At 42.9% G+C, this 26,415-nt stretch overlaps 2 protein-coding genes across 3 annotated transcripts; one reads left to right on the forward strand and one right to left on the reverse strand.

Moving 5' to 3' along the window:
• Nucleotides 1–302: 302 nt before the first annotated feature.
• On the reverse strand, nt 303–3,456 carry guca1aa (guanylate cyclase activator 1Aa). The gene is made up of 4 exons (XM_078242660.1): nt 3,103–3,456; nt 2,154–2,303; nt 1,356–1,449; nt 303–855 (listed from the first exon to the last, which is right to left on the reverse strand). The coding sequence occupies exons 1-4, from the start codon at nt 3,298–3,300 to the stop codon at nt 728–730; spliced, it is 570 nt and encodes a 189-aa protein (XP_078098786.1). The 5' UTR covers nt 3,301–3,456; the 3' UTR covers nt 303–727.
• Nucleotides 3,457–5,442: 1,986 nt separating this feature from the next.
• On the forward strand, nt 5,443–25,694 carry golgb1 (golgin B1). 2 transcript variants are annotated; one of them, XM_078242580.1, is made up of 20 exons: nt 5,443–5,553; nt 7,071–7,149; nt 7,496–7,687; nt 7,805–7,918; nt 8,091–8,258; nt 8,362–8,484; nt 9,788–9,901; nt 10,172–10,874; nt 10,978–11,048; nt 13,068–13,128; nt 13,370–18,443; nt 18,529–18,940; nt 19,029–19,262; nt 19,350–20,186; nt 20,333–20,526; nt 20,853–21,012; nt 21,674–21,774; nt 21,859–21,930; nt 22,950–23,037; nt 23,148–25,694. In XM_078242580.1, the coding sequence occupies exons 2-20, from the start codon at nt 7,081–7,083 to the stop codon at nt 23,283–23,285; spliced, it is 8,925 nt and encodes a 2,974-aa protein (XP_078098706.1). In that variant the 5' UTR covers nt 5,443–5,553; nt 7,071–7,080; the 3' UTR covers nt 23,286–25,694. The 2 variants fall into 2 exon arrangements, with proteins under 2 accessions (XP_078098706.1, XP_078098707.1); XM_078242581.1 differs by having other exon boundaries at nt 8,094–8,258.
• The last annotated feature ends 721 nt before the right edge of the window (nt 25,695–26,415 follow it).

The raw sequence follows: 26,415 nt of genomic DNA on the forward strand, positions 1-26,415 counted from the left end.
AAGGGAGAATTTTGTCACCTTTGTTTATCCTGTTGTATGAGGTGATTTACTCTTCAAGTCATACTGATAATAAATCACAATATAGTAAAACGCAGTTTTATACACACAACAATACCACAAAACAACAAGCTGGTATTTTGCCTTCTGCTTCAACTTTATTTAAAATGTAAAAAAAAAAAGGTAAAAATTTGAGAATCTGAACAAGTAATCAAATAAGTATGGATGTTAAGCACACTGCAGAGTCATAGCTTCGTCCTGTGAACCCCACAGGCAAGAATGGGTAAAAAAAAGAAAAAAAAAAAAAAAAGAAAAGAGATTGAAGTATTTTGAGGCAGAAGAACTCCGACCCAGAAAAGCACTGAGTGCATATAATTGCCACTTTGCTCCACTATCTCCTCTTTTATCCTGCGGGGTATCTGTGGGTAAATGGACCGTCTGAGAGATCATCCCTTGTGCCAAGGTGGCCTTTTGGGGAGAGCTCAGCATAGATAAACAAGGACAATGACCAGTTTGCAAAGGTTGACTGAGTCATCCAAATGCATTTAAAGTGCACACGTTTCACTCTTTTTCGAGATTTGAAATAAGACATGTCAGAGTTTGCAGTATTAAACTGGATTCAATCCTAAAAGAAATCGCAGTCTATAAATGACGTTTTTATTAGAGGCCATGTCTTGAATCTCTCGGGTTAAATCATGAATGAGGATGAGGTAGTTTGGATGGGCAGATCCTAAATGCTGTGCCTCCTCTTGTCAATCATGGCCACGATGTGTGTGAGGTCCAGACTTTTCATCATCACTTCCATGAAATCTTCGTCACTGCGAGCGCCGGCCACAAACTCCTCCAAGGAAAGCTCGCCTGTTGGAGGGAAAAGATTATATTTACATTTTTGAAGTACAAAGACATTAAATACATGCATTGGTTTAAAAGAGTACTCCACTGATTTAGCATTGCACTTCTAGGTATAGCATTGTCGCACTTACCTTTTATAACAGATTGTTATTGTGTTCAACCGCCACCTACAGAATATCTTCTTATTGTGCTTGTTGTTGTGTTCCCTGACTCAGGACAGCACTGGAGCTGATAAATGTTTACCTGCTGTCCACCCACGATCGATTTCTTAAAAAATCTTCCTATACAGTGCCAGAACACACTCACTGGCCGCCCAGATAGCTCAGTTGGTAGAGCAAGCGCCCATATAGAGGTTTACTTCTCGACGCAGTGGGCCTGGGTTCGACTCCAACCTGCTGCACGTCATCTCCCCCTCTCCCCTTTCATGTCTTTTGCTGTCCTATCAAGATAAAGGCCCGAAAATGCCCAAAAAAGAATCTATAAAAATAATAGAAGAACATACTCACCATCTCCGTTTATGTCAATCCGGTCAAACACACGGTTAGTGAAATCCTCAGCAGATCCATCCTCACTTTCATTCCCATTGATTGCACGGATGGCCTGCGGGAACAGAATAAAATCACTATGCCATATTAAGGCATTTCATCTCAGCCCCCCTAAAAATTATAATAATACAAAAAAAAACTTGGTGCTTCAAGTGAGGGTTTTTTGAACTTGTCTGTTAGTGACAGAGGACAAACAATTACAGGTTCAAAGGGCTTAAAACAGGTTAAATATCCTGTGTGTCTGTCGCCGACGCTATGCACCTGTAACCCAGTCAAGGAAAGGGTTAACAGAAACGTAGTGTTGGCCAATCAGAGGTGGTCGTGCCAGACTCCAGCCTTTGGCTGAGTCTCTATCTAATCTGTCAGAGGGAGAGCAGGAGTGCGGTTGTAAAGTCTAACGTTGGTAGTCCCCAGAGAAGAAGTTGGTGATTTCATGGCGCAGATTAGAACCAAACTCAAATTTCAAATTGAAACGTAAGCAACTAAAATTGCTGAATGTTAAAACATTGTGTCAAATTGGTCGTTATTACTGTGACTTATAAAGTGTCAGGTTTAGTTCCATCATAGTGTTAATAGCGTCAAAAAATGTTAGCTGACGTTGTTGTTCAGTAGCTAGCTCAGAGATGATCGGCTAATGAAATTACTGATTTAGCAGGGGGGGTTAACACTTTTGCAAGGCACTGTGTCACATTCTCATTAGGGGCTGAGCCCCCCTAAAGGTCTGATCCTAGAATCGCCCCTGGCCTTGGCCTACTGTACCTTTATGATGTTGAGGAGCTCATGTCGGTCAATGCAGCCGTTGCCATCCACATCATAAAGTTTGAAATACCAGCGCAGCTTGTGCTCCATCTTTCCTCGCATCACCAGACTGAGAGCAGCTACATACTCCATGAAGTCGATGTAGCCATCCTGCAAAAAACATAAATTTTTCAAACATAAATAAATGATTATGCATGCCTGTCCGCTTTTTATTTAACATTTGTCTTAGCCATTCAAAGAGATAAATCAGTCCCTCAGTTGAAAGAGATCCCCCCCTCATCTCAACTCAATAATCTATCTGTGTGAAATAAAGGCATGCCAGGATGGAGGATTATCTTCAGAACTGTCTGTACAGGAGCAACAATCTTACCATCAAAGCATTTGTCTCACAGATAATCTCAGAGTTTAAATCATGGAGAAAGATTACCACAGCCTTTTGTGAGTTGAAGGGGAGACTAAATATAGCTTCTCATACAGACACATCCTGCGATGACCCTGTCGCAAGCTCTGAGACACTTAATTAAGGGTTACAAGCCGGTTGCTGAGAGGTCACTGCATCGCTTGTATGTTTGAGTTTACATAATTGATACTGATGATTTTCAATTTGGGCATTATGTTATAGTTTTAAGAACTTTTCTGCTCTTGACCCAACTTTAGGTCTAGCCCGAAAACAAACACTTCAAAAGTCAAGCACCATCCTATTTGAGTGTTTATCTGTTTTAGTGCTGAAACAATTAGTCTATTAGTCAATCAACTGAGATTAATTTGCCACCTTTTGATTTTAAAGTAATCATTTAAGTTGTTTTTTTAGGCAAAAATACCTCAAATGTGCCGCTTCCAGCGCCTCAAATGTGAGGGGTTTTTTTACTTTAAAAAGTTCCTCTCTCTACAGTCACCCTAGTAATGTATGACAATTTAACTTTTGCAGTCAAAAAATGCAGCATCTTACCTTGTTCATGTCAAACGTGCGGAACATTTGCTCTATGTAGGCGTTGGCCTCTGGGTCCAACCCTCGCAGCCCGAAGATTTGCTTGAACTCATGCAGGGTGAGCTGACCTGAGGGGCACTCAGTCATGAACTTCTTGTACCAGAGGTGCATCTCCACCGCCTGCAGGTCTTCCACAATGCTTCCTGTTGAGTTACCCATTTCTGTCTGACACCTGAGTGTGTGTAGATAGGATAGCTGGATCTTTTCGCAGCTGGCGTACAAACCTCTCAGCCCAATTGGTCTACTGTGAAGCTGAGGTTATCCCTCTTCACAGTCACACAACAGCGGGTCTTACGGTGAGAGTAGTGGCTGGTGGGGGCCTTTTGTAGCTGTCTGTGTTTGGGGATGAGCCAGTGGACTCTCCTGTGTCCTCCTTGGGTCTAATCTCTGGCTATAATCCAGGCAAACATGCAGATGATCGGCATAATCGCCCCATTAAAGGGCAGGTTAACTGCTGACAAACACAATACAGCTTTCATCCCTCACGTGGAGACACGGGACATCCATCGCAGTCATGCATTCGAACTGATGACTCAAGTACAAGTAGTGCAGCTGTAATGCTCCTGATAAAGACTTTGCACACTACAAACACACTACCCTCAGTAGATTAATCATTAATAAAAAATAATATTTAGTTGCTGCTCTACTTGTTTCATTCTGCAAAAAAAACTAAAAGATTACAAAACATTACTTGGTAGAGAGTTTTATTTAGATACCACAGTTTAAAACCAAAAGGCATGAGCCATGCAGTTTGAGTTAGTGAAATTAATATAAAAACACTGCAGAAAGCTTTTTGATCTCAGTGTGATTACCATAAACAAGGAAAATAATACTACAACCATGTAATCATATTTCAAAGCAGTATTAGTGGTATTCAGCAGCAGTATTCAGTGCAGTTAATGTTTCCAACAGTGCGTTCTTACGACTTGCAACTTGTGTTATACGTCAAAGGAAAGACAAAAAAACAGAAATATACATGTTAGTGCTTTTAACTGAAGTCTAAAAATGCTTTCAATTAAAATATATGTATTAATACAAAAGTAAAAATAAAAACATCATCAGTAAATACAGCTATGGGTCACTTTAAAGCAACAATTCACTTTTCATTTAGTCATATCTCACATTAAACTCATTAGTTGCCTCTGTCTGGGATACATTAAGGAGGAGCGTTAGCGTTTCTTTCTGGCCAAAAAACTTGCAAAACAGAAGTATGACTTTTAGATTATCACAGGAAAACCTCAGGAAGCAGCATCTCCACAGGTGTAGTCTGAGTGGTAGCTGATTGTTCATTCATGCCACATAAGAATTGGCCAAAATTAAATATTGTGCATGCTTCAGACAGGCACAGATGTAAAAAATAAAACAACCAAAAAACATTTGGCTGATAGTTTTCAATCCTTCATAGGATAGTTTACATCCTACATGCACTGTAGTGCAATAATGTAATGCGTAAGAGGCATACAGTATATGAATGCTTCCAACATATTTTACTCTAGTTTGCATTACCCTGTAATACATTTGCATTAACAGTCAAATCAGCAGATATAAGTGATGAATGTCAGCAACAGGGTTTTCCCCATTGTGTCTCACAAATAGAAATATAGTTTCCAACAGCATTAATGTAGTTTTTAACATTTTGGAAGAGCTTTGCCTGACAATAACAAACATGGTATACACACATTATGTAAGACTATGTAACAAAGAGCTCTGTTTCAAGAGTTTAAAAAAGTAAAAAGCTGTAATTATTCTGACTTCAGTAAGGCCTCAGTTTCCTTCTTCATATTTTTTTTTTAAGTTTATCCCTTCAGCTCCAGATGTGTTGTGTTTGTTGTTAATTTGGCTTTATGACAACACAGTTAGACAAAGTTATAATACACATTAATTCACTGTAGCTCCATCAGAGCTCTGGGCAGATCTCTCTCGCACCCCCAGCGACACTTTTCCTCTTCCCCCAGTGCAGATGTCTGTAGATGAAGTCAAACACAGACACCGTGTAGCGTGCAAACAGGCTGGTCCACTTCACTGCATTGACCATCCACTGCACGGTGCGCCCCACAAAGGTCACAAACACTGTGGTGTAGAAAACCAGCAGCAACAGACTTCTCCCGAGCTGTCTGCCATGGTTGACGATTCGGTTGACTCTTTGTTCATGTCCTGCCATCATTATACTGTCTTCTGTATGGTTCGTTTTATTTTATGTTTTATTTTTAAATATATGTTTACGCAGATACTCCCTAGAAAGGAGTAGACGCCTGAGAATTTGCAGACAGTCCCTTATATACGGCTGTCCAATCAGAGCAAAGGAAGTTTAGTTTCCGGGAATGTTTGGTGATGTGGCTATGCTCTGACATCCATCCGAGGAAATATATCAAATCAAAAGCAGATACATTTACCTGGGAAGCACTCGCACAGGTGAGTCAAATGTCCTTTCTTTAAAAAAGCACACCACTTACTTGGCTGCATAACAGAGCTGTCATTCTTAGAGGAAAAAACTCATCGAATCAGGTTTGTAATCCTTATTTACGAGTGACCAGCGTTAGCTAGCTAAGTAGCATTAGCTAACTTACTGTATCGTGGAAACTACACGCAGAGTAAACACCGGTTGTTTTCACAAAGTGTCCTGTTCACACCACCGTTTCTTAATCTTCAAATGTGTCTGCTACTCTTTGAAGACATCGCTGTCCAGCCGCTTGGATAGCGTCCTGTCGATTTTTGCGTTAGCTAGCTATAATCTTTGCTGTTCACAAAAAAGTGACGCAGCCGCAGTGGAGTGTCCGGCAGGTTCGGGGAAGCTCGGCTCTACCGATCCAGCTCGGAGCAAATAGGTTGGGTTGGGAGGTGTCTGCCAAGTGGAAATGTGTTGTTTTAGACATGGAGGGGAAAAATAAGAAAAAATACAAAATATGGGTCAGTAAAAGCCCAGGTCGTATAGTTTATTTATATAAACATTGTTCTGAAAATCTGTCTGGTTCTGAAAAATAAATAAATTCCTGTAAAATATCCTAATTCCTGTATTATCCACGTATAACCTACAACAATTTAGCTACATATACTCCATATTACACCGTTCCATTTCTAGGTAGAGATGTACTATTTTCCCAAAATATTGCTTTTCATTCGTTTTCAGGCCTACTTTGTAGTGAGGTTTGAAATGTAATTTGTATGGCTGCAACCAACAATTACTTTCATTAACAGTTATTTTCTCGATTCACTGATTAATCGTTTGGCCTATACTATTATGGAGAAAAAAAGATTGCAGTTCCCTAGAGCCCAAAATGATTATATGATTTCCCCCTTTTTTGCCTACTTGTATATAAATAATAGTTCTGTGTTTATTTCCCCTATCTTTGTTCAGTTTTGTTGTCCTTGTTTTTAGCTGTATTTCTATCTCTATTTCTATTGGAACTGTGTGTAACATTGAGAGCAACTTAAAACTAGAGTCAAAGTTTTTGCATGTATTTTTCAAGCCTCACAACTAATCGTTTCAGCTCAAGTGTAATGTAACAATCTTGCAGACACTATGTGCATACTAAAGTCAAATACAGTAAATATGCTTGGGATTATGTGTATATTCACACCTTCAGAGGACATCATCATGCAGCACTTCAAGCTGTTCTTGGCAAAGATGTAGTTAAAGGGCGAGTGTACCGATATACTATATTATATACTGTGCATTACAAACACAAGACATATTTAATTGTAGGCTGTATTTATGATACTATGAATATAATTAAAATGTATGCTTACATCTGTAATGCTAATTAGCCTGTACACTGATGAAGGACATTGGAGAAAGATTTTGAATAGGTCCACTATTTATCCATAGCAAACAGGAAAGGGCTTGCGCAGGTGCAGCAAAGAAAGGATTTCTATGCCAGACATTACTAGGCTGAAGCCTCATACCTTTTGATATTTTTTTCCCCTCACAGTGCCATCTTTATGTTCAGCCGTCTGGCCACAGTCCTCCAGGAGCTCTCTGGAGAGGAGGGCCCAGATGGAGACCCACAGGTGAGAGAGCAACACACAAACTATAATGAATTCTAATGAAGTTCTAACTGTGTCCCCAGTTTTTAAATGAGGAATTGTGGATTTTATGTCCAGTTTCAATGTCCCTGGAGCATTTTGGAGCAACCATTGAAAAAACACATGAGGATGATGAAAGGAAATGTCTGCTTGCCTCCTATCTTAGGAAATAAAGGAAGATGATCCTATCTGTACAGAAATAGGTCAAAGACAGCTATATCTTGCATCTTTCATTGGATCACATAGCCACCGAGGACATTATAGCTGTTTTTACAGCTTGAGTTGGACTTGCCATGACAAATAAACTGACCTTATCTGTTTCCTTAAACAGGACATGCTGGTGCCTCAGCTCCCTGCCGGTGAGGACCAGGCTCCAGTGGAGTCTGAGGCTCCTGAGGAGGCGATGGAGAGACTGGCTCACCTAGAACAACTGGTGGTCCAGCTGAAGGAGCTCATCCGAGACAAAGACACCCAGCTCATCCAAAAGGACACTGAACTGTCTAACAAAGATGCACGGCTCAAGGTAAGCAACTTTTTGGGTTAATTTGCTGTTAAAACTCCAAAAGTCAGTTCACTATATTCTTTATGTCACGTCTTCTATGACTGAGCACGGATGCTTTTTTTTGCTTCATATCCACAGAATGAGAAAGATGAAGCTGAGGCTCGCTTCACCAAACTCAAACTGCAGGCCAAAGCCAAGATGGCTTCACTCAACAAACAGATAACTGAGTTGAAAGGACATGGAGGAGCAACAGTAAGTTTAAATCGGACGAAATAGTCTGTGTTGTGCTTGTAGGATTATAACAAATCTACCTCCAGTAGCCTTTTACAGCAAAGATCTTATACAGACTAAGTTATGCCACCCGCTCACCACTAACTGACAATAAAGCTCAAAGCTTTTATCTGACTTGAACATTTGTCTGCAGCAGAGTCCAGACAGCTCTTTTACAGGAGCTGGTGCCGCAGTCGAGGAGGATCTCCAAGAACTTAAGAAGAAGCTGAGCGAGGTGGAAGCCGACCATAGAGAGCTGCAGGAGCGACTCCAGACCACAGAACAGCTCCTTCAAGAGAAGGAATCTGCCCATGCTGCACAGGTGACCTAACTGTGTCTTGAATTACATGTAGCCATCATTATTTGTATTTTAAATTTCACGAGAAAGCTCTTCCTGAATGATTTGTTGAGTTTTTGTTTTTCAGTTGCAGAAACTGCAGGCTGTGGTCTGCGAGAAGGACGTGCGTTTCCAGGAACAGATCCAGAAACATGAAGAAGAGCTGCTGAGGGTCACAACACAGTCTCAGAGGGACAGCGAGCTTCAGCAGGTATACGATCCAGGAGTTCTTTAAATAACTGACTTAGTTTGTGGTTTATTCATTTATAATCGACCCATTCAGCCCCTACTCTAAGTATTTGTTTGACGTTTTCTTCTCTTTTTATTTAATGGTAGAGCTGCAACTAAAAATTACTGTGACCATCAATGAATCTGCTGATTATTAACTTGATTAATTGTTTGGTCTAAAATGGCTTGTTTTCTGATATTTTTGACTAACATTCAAAATCTGACATATATGAAGTTTTCTTAGTCTGGCTATCACCAGACCAAGCTCATTCTTTTAAGATTGAACATTAGTCTGGGGAGTCTGCTCTGTATTTTCTTCTGCACAAGAGGCGTGATCAACGGGCATAGTTCAAAATGACTCTGTACGCAATCGGATAGTCCTTCAACCAATCAGACCAACGATCCGGGTGACGTAGCAGCGACAGCAGCATCAACGGGTTGCTGCCGGTTGCTGCACTTCGGTGGCCGCTAATGTTGAATGTAAACAAAAATCTGCTTGGTCTCTTCTCTGTCGTCATCGTGTTAAACCCGCCAATAGCGCGCCAGGTGGATAAGCCAGTTTGTGATTGGTCCCCTCAAAATTGTAACGGAAGCAGGATAGATAAACGTACAGGTCTCCAGCCTGAGCTGCAGGGCGAAATCAAATCGCCAGCAGATCGGGCTGGGTTTACCCAGTCTACAGTTTTCTATCATAGAAGACAGAAGATGAAAACCAGCAAATATTCACATTTGAGAAGCTGGAACCTCTTAAGTTTTAGCATTTTTGCTTAAAAAAATACTTAAATGATGAATCAGTTATCAAAATTATTGCAGATTGATTTTTATCTCTTATCAAATAATTGATTAATTGATCGTTGTAGCGTCAAATTCTGGAAAATTTATGTTTTAGACTTTTACCAACAGTTTAATGTCATTGTCCTGTAAGGAAATGTAGTTAAGTCGGTTTTATCTGTATAGTACATAATCACTTTGCAATCTCTACAACTCCTTTTATCCTTAGACCCTCAATTCAGATTTAAAAAAACCTCGAGACCAGGCCAAACATAGTCCATGAACTGCAACTTAACCCTTTATTTTGAAATAGCTTGAGCTAAAAAGAGGAATTACCCATTACCCAAGTTGTGAAAACTGGCAAATAACTGGAATTTGCCTCCGTTCATCTCGAGGGGATGAACACAAAAATGCTTCAATTTCCCCACTAGTGAAAGAGAAGGTGATGGCCACACTTCACAGATACATTCACTGTTTATATGATCATTTGGTCTCTTTGTTTTTCTTTCTCCAAGGCCCTGCATGCAGCACAGAGGCGTTGTGAAGAGCTTGAGGAGGCCTTAAGCTCTCGGTCCCAAGTGCTGGAAATGCTGCAGCAGGAAGTGAGCAGTGCTGATCAGCAAAAACAGGTGCAGGTCCTGATGAACTGGATGCCGTTTGTGTTTGTGCAGCTACTTATAGTGTGTTGGTTTAGAGACTGTTCGGCATATTGGCAGGTATTTATAGAGGAGGCTTCAGTTGTAGTGAATACTGCTCCTGCTTAATGAAAAGAGAACTGTTCAAACAGACACACCCCACATCTTAATGCCATGTCATTATTATGCATTGTTTGGCTGAGCCACACATCACACACCCACTCATATCCTTTTTCTCCTTCTCTCTGTTTATTTTCTGCTCAGATCTTGACTGCTCAGTTCCGGCAGATGGAGCAGGAGCTGGCCGAGGCCGCCAAGCAGAGGGAGGAAGAGAGGCAGCAGTGGGCCGAACAGGCCAGCAGGGCCCATGCAGAAGTCGCAGCCCTCCGAACCAGCTTGGAGGACTTGGAAAGAGAAAGAACGGAGGTGGCAAGACAAGAGGGCGAGCTGGCCTCCCTGAGAGAGGCAGAGCATGCTAGTCAGGAGGCTCTGGAAAAGGAGAAGATGGAAGTTGCCAGATTGGAGAGAGAACTGGCTCTGATGAAAGAGGCTGAGCTCGCAGCCGTCCAAGCTAGCCATGATGCTTTAGAGAGCGCCAGGGTGGAAATAGTTCGGCTCGAAAGTGAACTTGCCTCTATGAAAGAGGCAGTTGTCGGTGCCAGCCACGAGGCCTCAGAGAGGGAGAAGTCGGAAGTTGATAAACTAGAGCGAGAGCTGGCGTTATGTAAAGAGGAACATGAAGATGTCCAGAAGAAATGTGAAATCTTGGGTGATATTTGGAGACATCTACGTTCTCTGGCACTTGAAGATGTGCAAGCAGCAGATGAAGTCCCCTTCCCTGCTGACCTTTCCCTGTTCCTGGACTCTGTGCAGTCTTTTGAGACCCAACTGACAAAGCTGAAAGATGAACGCAGTGAGAGTAAAGAACATTGTGCTGAGCTCACACACACCATACAAACCCTTCAGGGTAAGGAAATGTGTCTGTTTGTGTCTGTTTATAAAATTCAGTGTGTTCATGTCAAACCTTTTAGTTTTATCATGATGTTTTCATATAAATCTCTGATCTTCAGAACAACTTGACAGAAAAACCACAGAACAGGAGGAAACCACTGCCAAGATACAACAGCTGGAGCTTCTATTGGTCAGTGCAAATTTGCCTATTTTACACCTGGTATTAACCATAGACTAAATAATAATAAACATAGAAGAATAATAATAATAATAATAATAATGGACCGTCAATGTTGACGTGATGTCACCCACTGGTTTGTGGAGATCTGCTATGAGTCGGGCGCAGCCATCCTGGTTGCGGATGTGACGATTTTAGACGAGAGGGAGGAGTGAGGGAAGAGCTGCTTACACTCTACGTTACGTTAGACACTTTCACTGGCAATCACATCATAGCCACGCCCTAAAACACCCCTTGCTTTATCGCCGATTTTAAAACCAACGAGACCATAATTCAAAATATGAACATCATTCTGTGTTGCAGAAGACTTAAAACTAGCGATTGAGACCATACCTGTATCTGGATAATGGCATCCAATCCACAGGCTTTTGCATTTACATATTAAATTTCGGTTCGGCCTGCGATGGGATTGGATCTAGATATGTAAATTAATGAAATCCATTTTTGTCAGGAAAGACTTCTAGCTGCCACTTGTAGTTTTTGCCAGGCAGCTTAAGCTAGCAGGAAGAGCAGTTAACCTTTCAACTTGTGTGGGTTTTCTTCTTAAAGGTCCTATAACATATAACCAAATAAAATAAATTTATTTATTAATTTATTATTGGTCCCATAATACTGTATCTGGTCCCATAATACTATATCTGAAGTCTCTTTTATATAGACCTTAGTGGTCCCCTAATACTGTATCTGAAGTCTCTTTTATATAGGCCTTAGTGGTCCCCTAATACTGTATCTGAAGTCTCTTTTATATAGGCCTTAGTGGTCCCCTAATACTGTATCTGAAGTCTCTTTTATATAGGCCTTAGTGGTCCCCTAATACTGTATCTGAAGTCTCTTTCCCGAAATTCAGCCTTGGTGCAGAATTACAGCCACTAGAGCCAGTCCCACAATGAGCTTTCCTTAGTATGTGCCATTTCTGTGTCTGTAGCTTTAAATGCTATTGAGGAGGAGAGAGGCGGGGCAAGGTGGGGGGTGGGGGTGTGTCCTTGACCAAATGCAATGCTTCGCTTGTTTTCAAGCCATGATGTCTCTCTCTTTCTCATGGGGGGGCCAAATTCTCTGGGCAGGCAAAGCAGAGAAAGAGGAGGTAACCTTCCTCCTTATGAGCTCATGAAGAGGAAATTCCAGATCAGCCAATCTAAGCTTTCATTTTCTCAAAGGCAGAGCAGGATACCCATGGCTCGTTTTACACCTATCACCATTTCTAGCCAATTGGGGACCAAAGGCAGGCTGGGGGAACTCATATTAATGTTAAAAAAAAAGTCATAAAGTGAATTTTTCATGCCATGGGACCTTTTTAAGAATGTGGTCATGCTGTACGGACTGCATTCACACTGGCTGAGATTTGATCACAGTGCAAACCTGACCGCCTCAAAATGTGGTCCGTAAGCTTTGTGGTACTCTGCAAGCTTTAACTTCAAAGTTTCAGATTTCGTTATGAGTTTTTCTGTGTCTCTGTTTATATGATTAAAAAAGGTGTTGACGTGGGAGATGTGGGACTGGAAGCTTAGTATAAGCTGAGGTTTAAGAAGTTAAAGTAGTTCTTAGTCAATCTACAAAGTCAGACAACCGTGTCATTGTGTTTCCCCTCTTTCATTAAAATACAGTTTGCAGAACTTTTTATTTTGAGAGCAGGGCAGTCTGACTGGTCTTATCCTCTCCAACTGGTCCAGGATCACAACATGTGTCTGAGTCTCAGACAGGACAGGCGCAGGGTCATAGAAGGACAATACTTCAACTCAGTGTGAAGAAGTGCGTCTAATCCCCTCTGCACTGATCCACTGTTATGACCGACCTGTCTTATCCGACCTTCCTCTCACGTTACAGCCGTATTTAAGAACAATCATAGAAGCCATACAGAGTGTTAACAGTGTTGTCCCCCTTCTTTTTATACAGGATTTTTTTCTCCAGTAAATGTTTAATCATAATATTGTAAAAGTTCCAATCCTGCTAAGTCTCATTTTTTTGTTTCAGACATCTGAAAGACGGGATGTGACTGAACCAGCTGCTCAGGATTTATCTGATGCTAATAAAGGTACAAAAACTGGATTTGTTCTCCCAAAATAAAATGTATACATTATATGGAAACAGAATCAAATATAATGGTCATGGTCAGTATGCTCACACATACATACATACTGTATAAATTAGGATGCTTGTAAAGCTAAAAATAATTAAATGATTAAATAAATTAATTGTCAATTAGACCTCAAGTTATTTTTCTGGAGAAAAATGCCATACAATGTTTTTTCTAATTACTTTGTTGATTTCCACAGCACACATAGTGGAATTGGAGCAGCAGCTTTTAGAAAAAGACAATGAGCTGGTTGCCTTACGAGAGTCCCTCAGACTGGCTGAGGAGCACAGCTCCAGTGGGGTTGCATCATGTGAAAACTACAGTCAGACTCCAGATCAGGGTCAGGATGCCAGTACGGCCCCCCATGACAGTTGTGCAGCCCTTCCTGACTTCATGGACGACACACAAGAAGAGGACACCACCTTAGTTGCTCAGGACACCTCAGTCCTCTCCATTCCTGCTGATAATGAGAGCAGCCCAGAGCTTATTGGACACCAGTCTGAGTCCCCAGAAGAATCCAAAGGGACCTCCTCAGATGAGATGGTCGCCAGCAGTGATTCAGAGGTGGCCCACAGCAGCTGGACCCTCCTGGAAGCCGTCAATCAAGATGGAGGCCAGGAGTGGCCGTCCATCCTGCAGGACTTTGGCCAGCTGCAGCTGCAGTCATGGGAGGCGACGAGCATGGAGCAGGAAACATCCACAGTTCAAGTTGAGTCATCCTCTGTCATCATCCGAGAGACGGTACAAGTTCATCTAACTCAGCAGAGTTCTTCCACCACAGATGGCAACGTGCCCTCTGGCCAGGTCTTTGCTCAGGCCTTGGCTGAGGAACTCCAGAAGAGGTACAGTGAGCTTTTGGCTGAGCTTCAGAGGCTCAGAGAGGCAGCTGCAGAGTCACAGGAGAAAATCAAGAACCTGGAAGAAGAAACACAATGCCTTGCTGCTGCCAAAGACGAGGCTGAGTCCCAGGCCAATGTTTTTACAGAAGAACTGAAGTCAGCCAGAGAGGAGCTGGACAAGCTCTCTCAGCAAAGCAGCTCAGTGGTGGAGAAACGCGGTGTTGAAATGCAGCTTCTAGAAGAACAGTTAGACATTTTAAGCACTCAAAGTAAAATTAAGGACGAGAAGATCCAGGCCCTGCAGACAGAACTAGAAATGGCTCGTCAAGCTTTCTCTGAGCAGGAGGGGCAGGCCAGGATGCTGAGTGCTCAGCTGGAGGACAGAGAGCTCCTCTCCTCTGAGCTTGAAAGGAGGCTGCAAGACATGGAAAACAGCATGTTGGAATACTCTCAAACATCAGAGCTCAACAATGACACTTTGTCAAAGAAGGACTCTGAGATCAGTGAGCTACAGCTTCGTCTCAGCCAAAAAGAGCAAGAGGTGATGGAGCTCAATGAGAGCATGTCTGCTAAACTCCTCCAAGCAGAAGAAGAGAAGTTCCAGATAGACAGTGAAGTCAATAAACTGAAGGGGCAGATAGTGGACCTTGAGAAAGTCAGAGACGAGAAACAGAAAGGGAGTTCTGAAGACTCCGCTGCTCATGTAGATGATGAACTTGGTAGTTTGCGAAAGGAGAAAGGAGTGCTGGAAAGCCAACTGACAACCACAAAGAAGAAGTTGCAGGCTGCACTTGTGCAACGCAAAGAACTCATGCGGAAGGTTGCTGAATTTGAGGTAGAAGCAAAGAAATGGAAAGAGCGAGATGAAACTGCAAAGGCAGAAACTCCTGCAGACATTCCAGAGGTAGAACAATCTAGAGCATGTGAGCTTCAGGAAATGGAGGCTAAAGTCATTGAACTCGAGCAAGCTTTAAGATCCAAAGAAGAGGCAGTTAAAACTCTTGAACAGAAAATTAGCCGTCAGGATCAAGTTCTCAGTGAGACGCTTGCTCTGAATAGAAAGCTGAGTGAAGAAGCTGAAAACTCTCAGCAGGCTGACAGTTCTTCTGAAACAACTGTGTTACAATCCCAAGTGGTCTCTCTTGAAGCAGAGTGTGAAACCCTTCAGAAAAAAGTTCAGGAGGCCCAAGAATCTCGCAAGGAAACCATCCGCAAAGCCAAAGAGAAAGATAGGCACCACCGTGAACAGCTGAAGCAGCAGAAAGAAGAATACAGCGAGCTTGTGGAACGTTTTGAGGTGCAGAGCGGCGAGCGAGAAGTTCTTCTCACTAAATTGAGAGAATTAGAAGAAAAAGTGAGCACTGATAGAGAATCTCGCCAAGAGACCACACAACTGGCTGAAAATTTGGCAAAGCAAGCAACAGGTGATTGGGTCCAGGAGGATTGGGTGGATTTTGCCACATCTGAGACGGATTCATCACAACCACAATCCAGCGATCCAGTTCAGCGTCTTGCGGAGCAGTCTGACCTCCTTTCTGCACAAATGGAGGAATCTGTGAAAGCTCTCAGAGGAGAGATCCAGACTGTGCGGATGACTAACACAGAGCTAGAGAAGCAGCTGCAGGAAACCCAGACCAGTTTGTCACTGAAGGAGGCTGACTTATTGGAATTGGGCAAAGAGCTACAAGCATTACGAGAAAAGGAAAGACAGATTGATGCACTCTCAGAGGAAATTAATGATCTTAGAGAAAAGTATCACCAGGCTGAGTCTTACGCTGAAACCCTGAAAACGGAGATGGACGCTGCCGCCAAAACAGAATCTGCAGATTCTACATTCTCAATTACAACTCTTCAGGCCGAAGTCGAGGACTTTAAGCAGTTCCTCGTCAGTAAGAACCATGAAATCATGGAGCTAAGCCAGCAGCTTAGCGAGCAGAACGCTCTCATACGCTCAATGCAGGACACAGTGACTCAAAAGGATCAGCTAATATTTTCTTTACAGGAAGAACTGAAGGCTGAGCAAGAAAAAACCCAAAGGTTAGAGGTTGAGCTTCCGCTGAAGCAAGAGGAAGAAAAAGACAGCGAGGCAAAGAACCAGCAGCTTCATCGGAAACTTCAGGCTGCCCTGATCTCTCGCAAAGAGGCCCTAAAAGAAAACAAAACCCAGAAGGAACAACTAGCTTCAACTGAGAAGCTCCTAGCTGAACTGCAGCAGAAAATGGAGTCAGCACAAGATGAGCTGGAGAAGCTGAGAGCGGAAAAAGTTCGACTCATTGATGAGGTTGACCGGACATTACTGGAAAACCAAAGCCTAGGATCATCCTGTGAGAGCCTCAAACTGGCCATGGAAGGCATACTGAATGAGAAAGATGCTTGTAAGAGAGAAGTGGAGCAAGCGAAAGAAGAAGCTTCCAGAACCTGCAGAGAATGGGAGGAAAAGGTTCAAGGCATGAAGGACGAGTACGAGACTCTGCTCAAGTCGTATGAAAATGTGAGCGATGAAGCAGAGCGAGTGAGACGAGTCCTGGAAGCTGCGAGGCAGGAGAGACAAGACCTCGTGGCCAAGGTGAGGACGCAGGAGGCTGCGAAGCAGGATGCCGAAAGACGGGCGGAAGAGTCGCAGAAAGAGGTGGATTCAGTGAAAGACAAAATGAGAAAGTTTGCCAAAACGAAGCAGCAGAAAATAATGGAGTTAGAGGAGGAGAATGAGAGACTTAGTGAGATGCAGGACAAGAATGTAATAAAACGAGAGGGCAGGGCTCTCAAAGCTGAGGTGGAAAGACTTCACGATGAGCTGGGGGCTTTGAAATCTGAGTTGGATGCTACAGTGGCAGAAAGAGACTCTTTAGGGCAGCAGATTGAAGAGTTGAGGGAACAACTTGCCCAAACAGGAGAGAAAGAAGACAATGTAATGCACGCAACTCTGCTTAGCTCTGCCCCTGTTGTAGAAGAGGTTGTCACTGCCCAGCAATCAGACATAATCACGACCAAAGCAGAGCATGTTGAGAGTCAGTATGAAGACAAAGAAGAAGACACAGCAGCTGACCAAATAGCTGCAGTGCATGCACCAGAAACACATTCACAACCTACTGAGGAAAAAGAAAAAGCAGAAATGACTGAAAGTGTTCAAGTTTTATTAGAGCATAAAATGAGGGAGATGGAGGCAGCTGTTAATGCCGAGAGGGAACTGTGGCAGGAACAGGAGGCTAGACTCAAAGCTGAGCTGGCCTCTCTTGAGCGAGATCTTCAAGAGAGTAGAGAAAAGGAGAGCCTTGTGGCCTCTCTAGAGAAGTGTCTCCAAGAGGGCAAAGAGAGAGAAAAGAGCCTGATTGAAGAGGGTTCAAAGAGGGAAGCCCAGTTCAAAGAGCTGCTCAGAAGCCTCGAAACTGAGAAAGATAACCTGGAGGAGCGTCTGATGAACCAATTGGCTCAGCTCAACGGCAGCATCGCTGGCTACCAGCAAGAGGCAGCAGACAACCGGGAGCACCTCGCTGAGCTGCAGCGGGAGGTGGAGAGGCTGGTGAGGGAGCGTGCCGAGCTGGAAGCCGAGGCTCAGAGTGAGAGTGACCGGGCTGCCAGGCTGGAGGAGGACATGAGGCAAGCCCAGAGAGAAAGAGCCGAAGCTGAAGCAGAGTCTGGTAAGCAGAGGGAGCTGGAGCAACAGCTGAGGTCTGCTCAGAGGGTCCGAGAAGGCAGCCAGAGCAGAGCACGTCAGCTGGAAGAACTGTTGAGGGAGAAGCAGCTGGAGGTCCGTCAGCTGCAGAAGGACTGCATCAAGTACCAGGAGAGGATCAGTGAACTAGGTAAAGAAGCTAAGGCGCTGCAGCAAGGCCATGAAGAGCTCCACAACAAACTAGAACAATCCCAAGTGGAGACTTCCAAAACTGTTGAAGACCTGAAAAGGACTCAAGCAGAGTTGGCTAGCTGCAAATCTCAGCTGGATGAGGCTCAGAAGAAGGCAAGCGAGGCTTTAGCTGAGAAAACGACCCTTGAACAGAATGCCCAAGAGAAAGAGGCCTCGATGAAAGCAGAGGCAGAGCAAACCCTCGACTCTGTGAGATTTAGGCTTGGAGCCGAACTGAAGGAGATGGAGCTGAGACTGGAAGAGGTGGACCGAGAAAGAGACAGGGAAGAGGAAGCCACTCTGGAGGCCCGAGAGGTCGCAGAAGCAGCTGAGAGACGGGCCCAGGAAATGCAAGCACGTCTGGACGAGTCTCTGGCCAGGCTAGCCGCTTTCTCACGCTGCATGTCCTCTCTGCAAGATGACCGTGACAGAGTTTTGGACGAGACCCGACAATGGGAGACTCGTTATAAAGATGCTCTGCAGGGTAAGGAGGCTGAAGTTCGGGAGGCTGAAACACGGGCCAAGGAACTGGCAGAACAGCTTCAGAGAGAATCTGCTCTGAAAGAGGAACTTCAGCTTTCAGTCGACAGGTAAAAACCTTTTCGCTGGATTTGTCTTATTTCCCTGATTATGTTCTGCTTTAGCTCAATACTCACAACATTTCTTTTCTTTCAGACTAGAGAAAGCAAGCAACGATTGTCAGCTGAAACTGGAAGAGGAGGAAAAGAAAGTCACAGAAAGCAAAGCTGCTCTAGAGGAGGAGAGGAGCAAGCTTCAGCAAACTACGATTGAGCTGCATTCTGCACAAAATGAAGCCCGTGCTCTGAAAAATGAGGTGGAGAGTCTCATTCAGAGGGCCAGAGCTCTGGAGGAGGCTGTAGGCCGGCTGCAGGGTGAAGTCGACCAGGCCAGGACTGAGCTGAGGGAGAGGGAGGCAGAAGAGAGGCGGCTGTGTCTGAACGTGGAGCAACTAGAGACAGACCTGAGGTCGTCTAAGGCCTTGACAGAGAGTCTGCAGACTGAGTTAAATGAAAAGGAAAAGAGAGAGGTGGAAATGCTGGGGGAGAAGGAGCAAGCTGTTACTCAGGTTTTAACACGTTTTCATCTACAGCACATGCTCTATATTGTTCTCGGATGACACATTTTTCACCATTCATGTGTGTTTTGTTTCCCAGGCTGCAGAGGAGGCTAGAAAGGAGGCCGACAGCAGGGCACAAGAGGCTGAGAAGGAGCTGGAGCAGAGAAGAGGGGAAGTGCGGGATCTGGAAGAAAAACTGCGAAAGGCAGAGGAAGAGAGCAACAACAGAAAAGCCAGACTGGACTCTTTCATGAAGGCCATGGGCTCCTTGCAGGATGACAGAGACAGAGTCCTCAACATGTACAAACAGCTGGAGGAGAGACACCTGCAGGTAATGCACAAAAACCTAAAGCTTATAGTATCTGAAGCTGAGCTTGTTTTAGTCAATAGTCAATATAATATTTATATTGTGTCTCAGGTGATTATGGAAAAGGACGGTCTGATCCAAGAGGCGGCAGGGGAGAACAACAGCCTGAAAGAAGAGCTGCGCTCTCTGCTGGTCCAGAGAGACGACCTGTATGCTGGAAAGGCCCAGCTGTCCGCTCAGCTTCACGGCTACCGTAACGAACTTAACCATGTCCTGAGCATGAAGGACTCCCAACACAAACAGCTTCTGGCAGCTCAGCGAGAGCGCATTGCCTCTCTGGAAAAGGAACGCGATGAATTGGAAAGTCAGGTAAAGAGCGTGAGCAGAGCCAGAGAGACGGGAGTAGAAGCAGTTAGAGTGGAAAGGGAGACTCTTAGCCAGGCTGTTGACGTTAGGACAGCACCACAGGTGATAGATGCTCCCGGTGCAGAAGTTGAGAAGCTGAGGGAGCAGCTGCAAGCAGCGAGAGAACAAGTGGAGGCTTTGGAGGAGAGGCAGCTCAAGGAGAGACAAGAGCAGGTGAGCAGGAGCAAAGAGCTAGCTGAGCTGCGATGGGAGGGAGGTGTGATGCGGACAGAGTCGGAGAGTGCTCAGGAGAGGGTGGCAGAGTTGGCCAGAGACTTGCTGGCTGTCGAACAGAATCTGTTACAGGAGAAAGAGGCAACGGCGCAGCTGAGAGCAGAGAACCATTCATTCTCAAAAGCCATGGCCTCCCTGCAGGACAGCAGGGACCAGGCAGTAAGCAAGGTCCAGGAACTGAGCCGGAAGCTGGAAGAGATGAGCAAGGCAGGTGGCCACGCAGCACACAGCAGCCCTGGAGGCTCCACTGGAGAAGTGTGGGGGCTGAAGAACGCACTACAAGCCCTGCAGAATGACAGGGAGAGACTGGTGAGTTACATGTCACCATAAATATACATATTTTAGTCAGAAACACACAGATAATCACAACTCTCCTGGCAAAGAATATAAATAATGATGTGAGCAGTTGTATTATGTTGTCATATATTTTTCTCTTTCCTTCTCTTTGTGTGCAGCTGGAGCAGCTTCAAACCCAGTCGTCTGAGCTCAAGAAGCAGAAGTCAGAGCTGGCTCGCCTTGGAGCAGGAGAGCTGATTAAAATCAGCCAGGAGCTGTTTGAGGAGAAGAACAAGAATGAAGACATACTGGGTGTCATAATGCAGCTAGAGAATGTGGTGGAACTGGGCAAGCAGGAAATAGAAACTCTCAGGTGAGCCACAGAGCCAGCATTATGTCATCATAGGGCTGGGCGATATGGAGAAAATCAAATATCACGATATTTTTGACCAAATACCTCGATATCGATACCGCAACAATATTGTAGGGTTGACTATTGGTGCTTTCACTAAATATTTACACAATGAGATTTTTGATGAATAATCATCAGTAATCTAAGACGATATCTAGTCTCATATCACGATATCGATATAATATCGATATATTGCCCAGCTCTATGTCATCATAGTCACTGTTTTGACAAAGCAAAAGGGCACAAAAGCCTTTTATTGCATGTTAATTTGTCATGTGCTTTATTAGACTGGAGCGTATTGACTGGATGGCTCAAGCAGAGCAGCTGAAGCAGCAGACCCTCGCCACGCTCTCGGAGAGGGACCAACAACTGCGGCAACTCACCGCCATGCTGGAGGAAGCCCGCACACACAAGCCCAAACTTCAGCAGGAACACTATCAGAGAGAGGTTAACATTTGCATGTACTAATGACTGGAATGGAAAATAATAGTCTGTGCATGGTGACATTGCGAAAAGCACTAGTGTTGATTCAGACTTGGGACCCCTGACACAAATACCCCCAGGTTATGTGTTTGTGTCATTCTTTGTCTTTTAGTTCCACATCTCATACCACATTGGGAATAAATAATTGGACCTTCAGTCGTGTTAGAAGTCTTAAAGGTGCTGTAGGTAGGATTGTGAAGATCCAGGACTTAGCCAAAACATTTGAACATCAACAACTTCTCAGTCCCTCCCCCCTTTCTGCTAAAGCCCAAAACGGTCTCCTAAGCCCCTCCCCCCACAAGGGAGAATGAATGCGTGTGCATGAGTAGTGATTGACACGCAGTTAGACCCCCCCCCTGGCCCTGATTGGTGCATCTGAACAGGGAGCTGTGGATTTTTGCAAATCGCACTACAGGCTGTAGGTGGTGCCAGAGGAGCCAGATTCTTTTTTTAAATGACCTGCTTCATGTAGTTCTACTCAAACATAGGGTCAGTTTCAGCAAATATGAGAGAAAGTTAGTTTTAGAAGTCTTACCTACTGCACCTTTAATTGGCCCTCCAGAAATTTGGCTCGCAGAAGGCATAATATAAACTATAAAATCATCAGTCGTTATCTTCTCTACAGGGCACAGAGGAAGTGGACAGTGCTCCTGGAGCCCCACAGGAGCGCAGTGGCCTGGTAGACAGCCCTGCATACGTAGCTGAGGTCAAAGAGCTACAGAGAAGGTATAGTATAGGTCAAACCTTACCAGAAATACTGTTAGAAGTATTAAAGTAAGGTATAATCAATGTTAAACTCTTTTGAATCAGGCTGGATGAAGAAATGCAGCAGAGGGTGGCTGCTGAGGAGCAGCTAATGGACACACAGGATCGACTCAAACGGTATCAAATGTAACAAAATAAAGGGAAAGGGAAATTAAAGCTGCTATAAGCAATGCTTTTATATTAACAGTAGATTGAATGACTGTGTGTAATATGAAAGGGTGGCTAATGGTGAAAAACTTCTAGTTATCATCTGACTGCAGTTCTCCTTAGCTCTACAGAGCTTTTTTTAAGGGTCTTTTTTTGGTTCTTCGGCCCACTTCACTATTTTGGTTCACTCCAACCACTCTCATCAAAGTTTTTTGCAGGAGGCAGATGTATTTAGCAACAAAAGCTCTAATGAACCCACTGTACAGTACACTACCTTCTCAGCTACAAACTACAGACACACAAAGTTAGCCACTAGCTAAAGAGCCAGATATTTCCCTCAGGAGTTGCTGGAGACCAAAACAAAGCTAAAACTGTAAACTGCTAGATGTGTAAATAAGCAATGGTTTGCCAACAATATAAATTTAGAAAGACAATATGTCAGTGTTTTGTTTATAGCTTGTAACCTACTAAAACTAGAATATCTTCACATCACATACGAGTATCTAGCATATACAACAAGAAGCATGAAAACAAATAGTGGTACCATATACAATAAACCATAAATATGCTATGGCTGCAACTAATGGTTATTTAAGTATTTATTTATTTCTAAGTATTTTCTCGATTTATCTGTTTGGTCCATCAAATGAAAATAGCGTAAAATGTACGTCACAATTGTACCAAAACCAAGTTTAAATCTTAAAATCTTGCTTTTTTTGGTCTAACAAACAGTCCAAAACCCAATGATACTCAAATAATTATAATAGAAGGCTCAGAAACATTGATCATTAGATTGTTCTTGATTAAATGTTTTAAATGGTATGATGTTGAGACTAATCAGATCATATTCTGTAATAACAGTTGACACACAGTTCTTTCATATGCTTTCTGTTGTTTTTCTGCAGGTGAATTATTCATCTTTTAGCTCTGATAAATTTGTTTATTTACAAAATATGACATCTAACATCCGTTTTTATTATTATTATTAGTCATAGCCAGGCCAAATGGCACCCTACACAAGAAGAGGATCACTCAGAGACTGCTGTTTTTATCGAGCCGGAAGGAGCTGTCACTCGAGTAAGGCGCCACTAATGTGCTGTACCACCTCATCTGTCATCTTAATAACTATAATAATAAAGACTTATGAGCTGAATGTTTCCCGTAACCTTGTCATCTGTCTCTTGCAGACTCGGAGAGGTGGCCCGGGTTTGATGCGAATGCTCAGAGTGGCCTTCTGCTCCCGCCAGCGTACCCCTCTGCTGTTCAGCCTCTATCTGCTCACTGTGCACGTCCTGCTGCTGCTGTGTCTGGGCGGATACCTCTGAAACCAGCTTCCTTTAAACAAAAAAAAACAACTGACGGATAAGAGAGAGAGCTAGAGAGAGAAGGGGAAAGAAAATGGAAATATGACACAGACCTAACCCAAGCCATCAATATGTTTTATTTTGTATAAGGGTGTGAAGGATCTTCTACACCCAAATGTTGCACTTTACAGGACTTCATCTTTTAGCCAAAGTATGTAGATTTATATAGGATGGTGTTGTCATTGGTTTTAACTATATTGCTCTTGTATGACTTTGAGGTAAACCTTAATTTATCTTTTTTTTTTTTTTTTCCCCACCAAAACAAGTTCCTTCCCGAGACCATTTTGCAGAGCCATCATCTCTGCGTCCGGAGCTTAGCGCCGGCCAAGACGATTGTGATTGGATTAAACAAATGCAAACAACCCAACCAGGAATGTGTGTGTAGAGGAGCCAGACCTTACTCTGCAGCGCTGTGGAGTAATGGAGTAAGGTCTGGCAATGGCGAGACTTCCGTTAAATACGTTAACTACTCCTGAAATCTTAAAAAAAAAAGATATTATAATAGATTATCAACATATGCTCCCCGTATTCTTACCGTACACTTACCCCTGTTTGTAATCAAAAACATACATAACGATTATGTTATAATAGTCACGAAAATACACACAAACACATTAGGTGTGCTTTTTCGACAAGGCAGCATAAATCGTCAGAACACCGGCGGTGTTGCACAGTATTCTGTGATCAGGTTATATTTTACCTCTGAGCAGTTGCCTGGCAGCCTGTGCTGACGCTAGAAAAACGGAAAATTGTCTCTTCGAGATAATGTGTTAGTTAGTCATCTTTAGAGGGGCTTTTAGGGGGATTTTGTTACCGTTGGACAGAGTGAGCCTAGTTTATTAGAGTGGTATCAATCTTGACTCTGGCAAGAAAGCAAATGAGCATATTTCCCAAGATGTGGAACAATTCTTTTAAGATGGCTTGAGGTTCAGGCCGTGCTGTTATAGCCCAGTCTCTTCCTCTTCTACTCATTTCATGCACAAAACGGAGCACAGTGCAATTTCTGTTCTTACACATTCCTATTGTGTGTTTCCTTTTCTTTTCCTCTTATATAAATCACATTTAAAAAAATGGGAGCATTATAGTGATATTTGTACATATGTACTTGTATTATGTATGTCATCTGGATGTAGGTTTCCCTCTTGCATATCCAACAAGATTCCCTGTCCATGAGTCTGTTGCACAGATTTAGATTTTACAGTTTGCTCTGTAGTTTTCTATGGCAGATGGAGCAGTTATTCAGGTGCAATGTTACCACAGTGTGGGTTCATTCCAGAGGAGAAAGACTGCTGTGTTTTCTAATGGTATCCATCCCATTATAGACTATTTTGATGTAGCATAATTTATTGCCCATAACAGTTAGAATTATTCACTACCTACATATATATTGACATCATCCTCTTGATTCTTGTTTATTTAATCGCTCACTGTTGGTGAAATGATCCCTCTGTACTCATCTTCTCTATCCATTTCTTATGTTCTTTATATCTTACACACTGAAATATACTGTAAATAACTTACAAAAGGGCTGTATAGAGAACTAAAATGTAATAAAAGTGTTGGTGGTTTAGATCAGGGACCAGGGACAGATCTTGTCAAGCATTAATTATTTGCTTATTGTATCTGTAGAAAACAAATACAGACATTGGGACTTATTTTTTACTTACAGTAGGACTTTTGTTTACTGTTTTTTGGGCTCAGTTCATTTTTAACACAAATTGTCCCTTTTATGTGTGAAGTAATTAAGAAATGGGTATCATTAATCAGTGATTTTGCCATTTCAGCAAACCTTTCTAAATATGGGAGTAGGGTTGGGCATCGAGAACCGATTCTTACTTGGAATCGATTTGGTTTCAAATCTGATCATGGGTTCCAAATTTAACATGCACAAGTTTTGGTTTCCGTAGCGGCCAGGCGCTTGTTGTGTTGCAGCCATGGAGCACAGTAAGCGGCGTTCTAGTGTGGCTTTATTTTACGTTGAAAAAAGCCCGGTAAAACTGCAACCCACCATTGAATCAAAAATGTCTTCTTATTTGTGAAATAAGCATGTGACCCTTTTCAACTCCACCCCTCAAAGAATCGGAATCGAAAGGAAGAATCGCAATTGGAATCAGAATTGTTAAAATCCAAACGATGCCCAACCCTATATGGGAGTGACGTTACAATTAAGCGCTGGTGTTAAAAAAAGAAACGACAATGCTTCATATTTGTATGTGTAAGGTGTCCTTGAGTGTCATAAAAAGGCACCCATAAACAAAATGTATTGTTATATGGGAGGAAGGATGATATAAACACTGTTTTTGCTGAGACTTAAGTCACTATCACTTTTTGCAAAAGTGCTTATAGCACATAATAAAGATTAAACGTGAATTGTGTCTGGCTGTACTGATGTCAGTCATGAATGACTAAAGTTAATATAGTACAGATTTAGTTTAATGAATCAACAAAACGGAGCCAGTGAGAAACAGAAACAGTATATTTAATTTGTTCATGCAGGATGTGAACTTCTAGAGGGAGGTTATTGTATTTCGTTTAAATAGGGTGCTTGCATGTGCCTGAATCTAATAGAATAAGGTTGAACTTGTTTAGTCCATGGATGTATGGTTTGGTCACTGTGGTCCTTAAGTCTTGAGTACTCAAAAATCTTTCCCAGGTTTTTCCTATCACTGTTGGCTATTGTGTTTAAGCTGTGTGAGTCTGCCCCCAAGTGTTGTAACTACAATATAACGGTTGTAGCTGACTGCATTTCATTTCTTATAAATTAGTTTTAAAGTAAGAAACAGTCACTACAATAGTGATAATTGGTAGTGTTAGTAGTTGTAGCAGCTCCAGTATGCTAACAACCCTGTTAACTCCTATCACCACTTTGTCTGCTCGTTCAATCTCGGATTAACGTACGCACTTGAATGCAGCATTTCTTACTCTTTATTTCTTTCTTTTTTGTTAAGCCTTTTATTTATTTTTTATACTACATATACATATCCAATACAACATAGCAATACAATACCAGCGCCGTATACGTGTTATTAATTAAAGTACGATGTTAAAATTGACGACATTTGTACTATTATTTACATCAACGCGCGTTCAT

The sequence above is a fragment of the Sander vitreus genome, chromosome 23, assembly GCF_031162955.1.
Source record: "Sander vitreus isolate 19-12246 chromosome 23, sanVit1, whole genome shotgun sequence".
NCBI classification, from domain to species: Eukaryota; Metazoa; Chordata; class Actinopteri; order Perciformes; family Percidae; genus Sander; species Sander vitreus.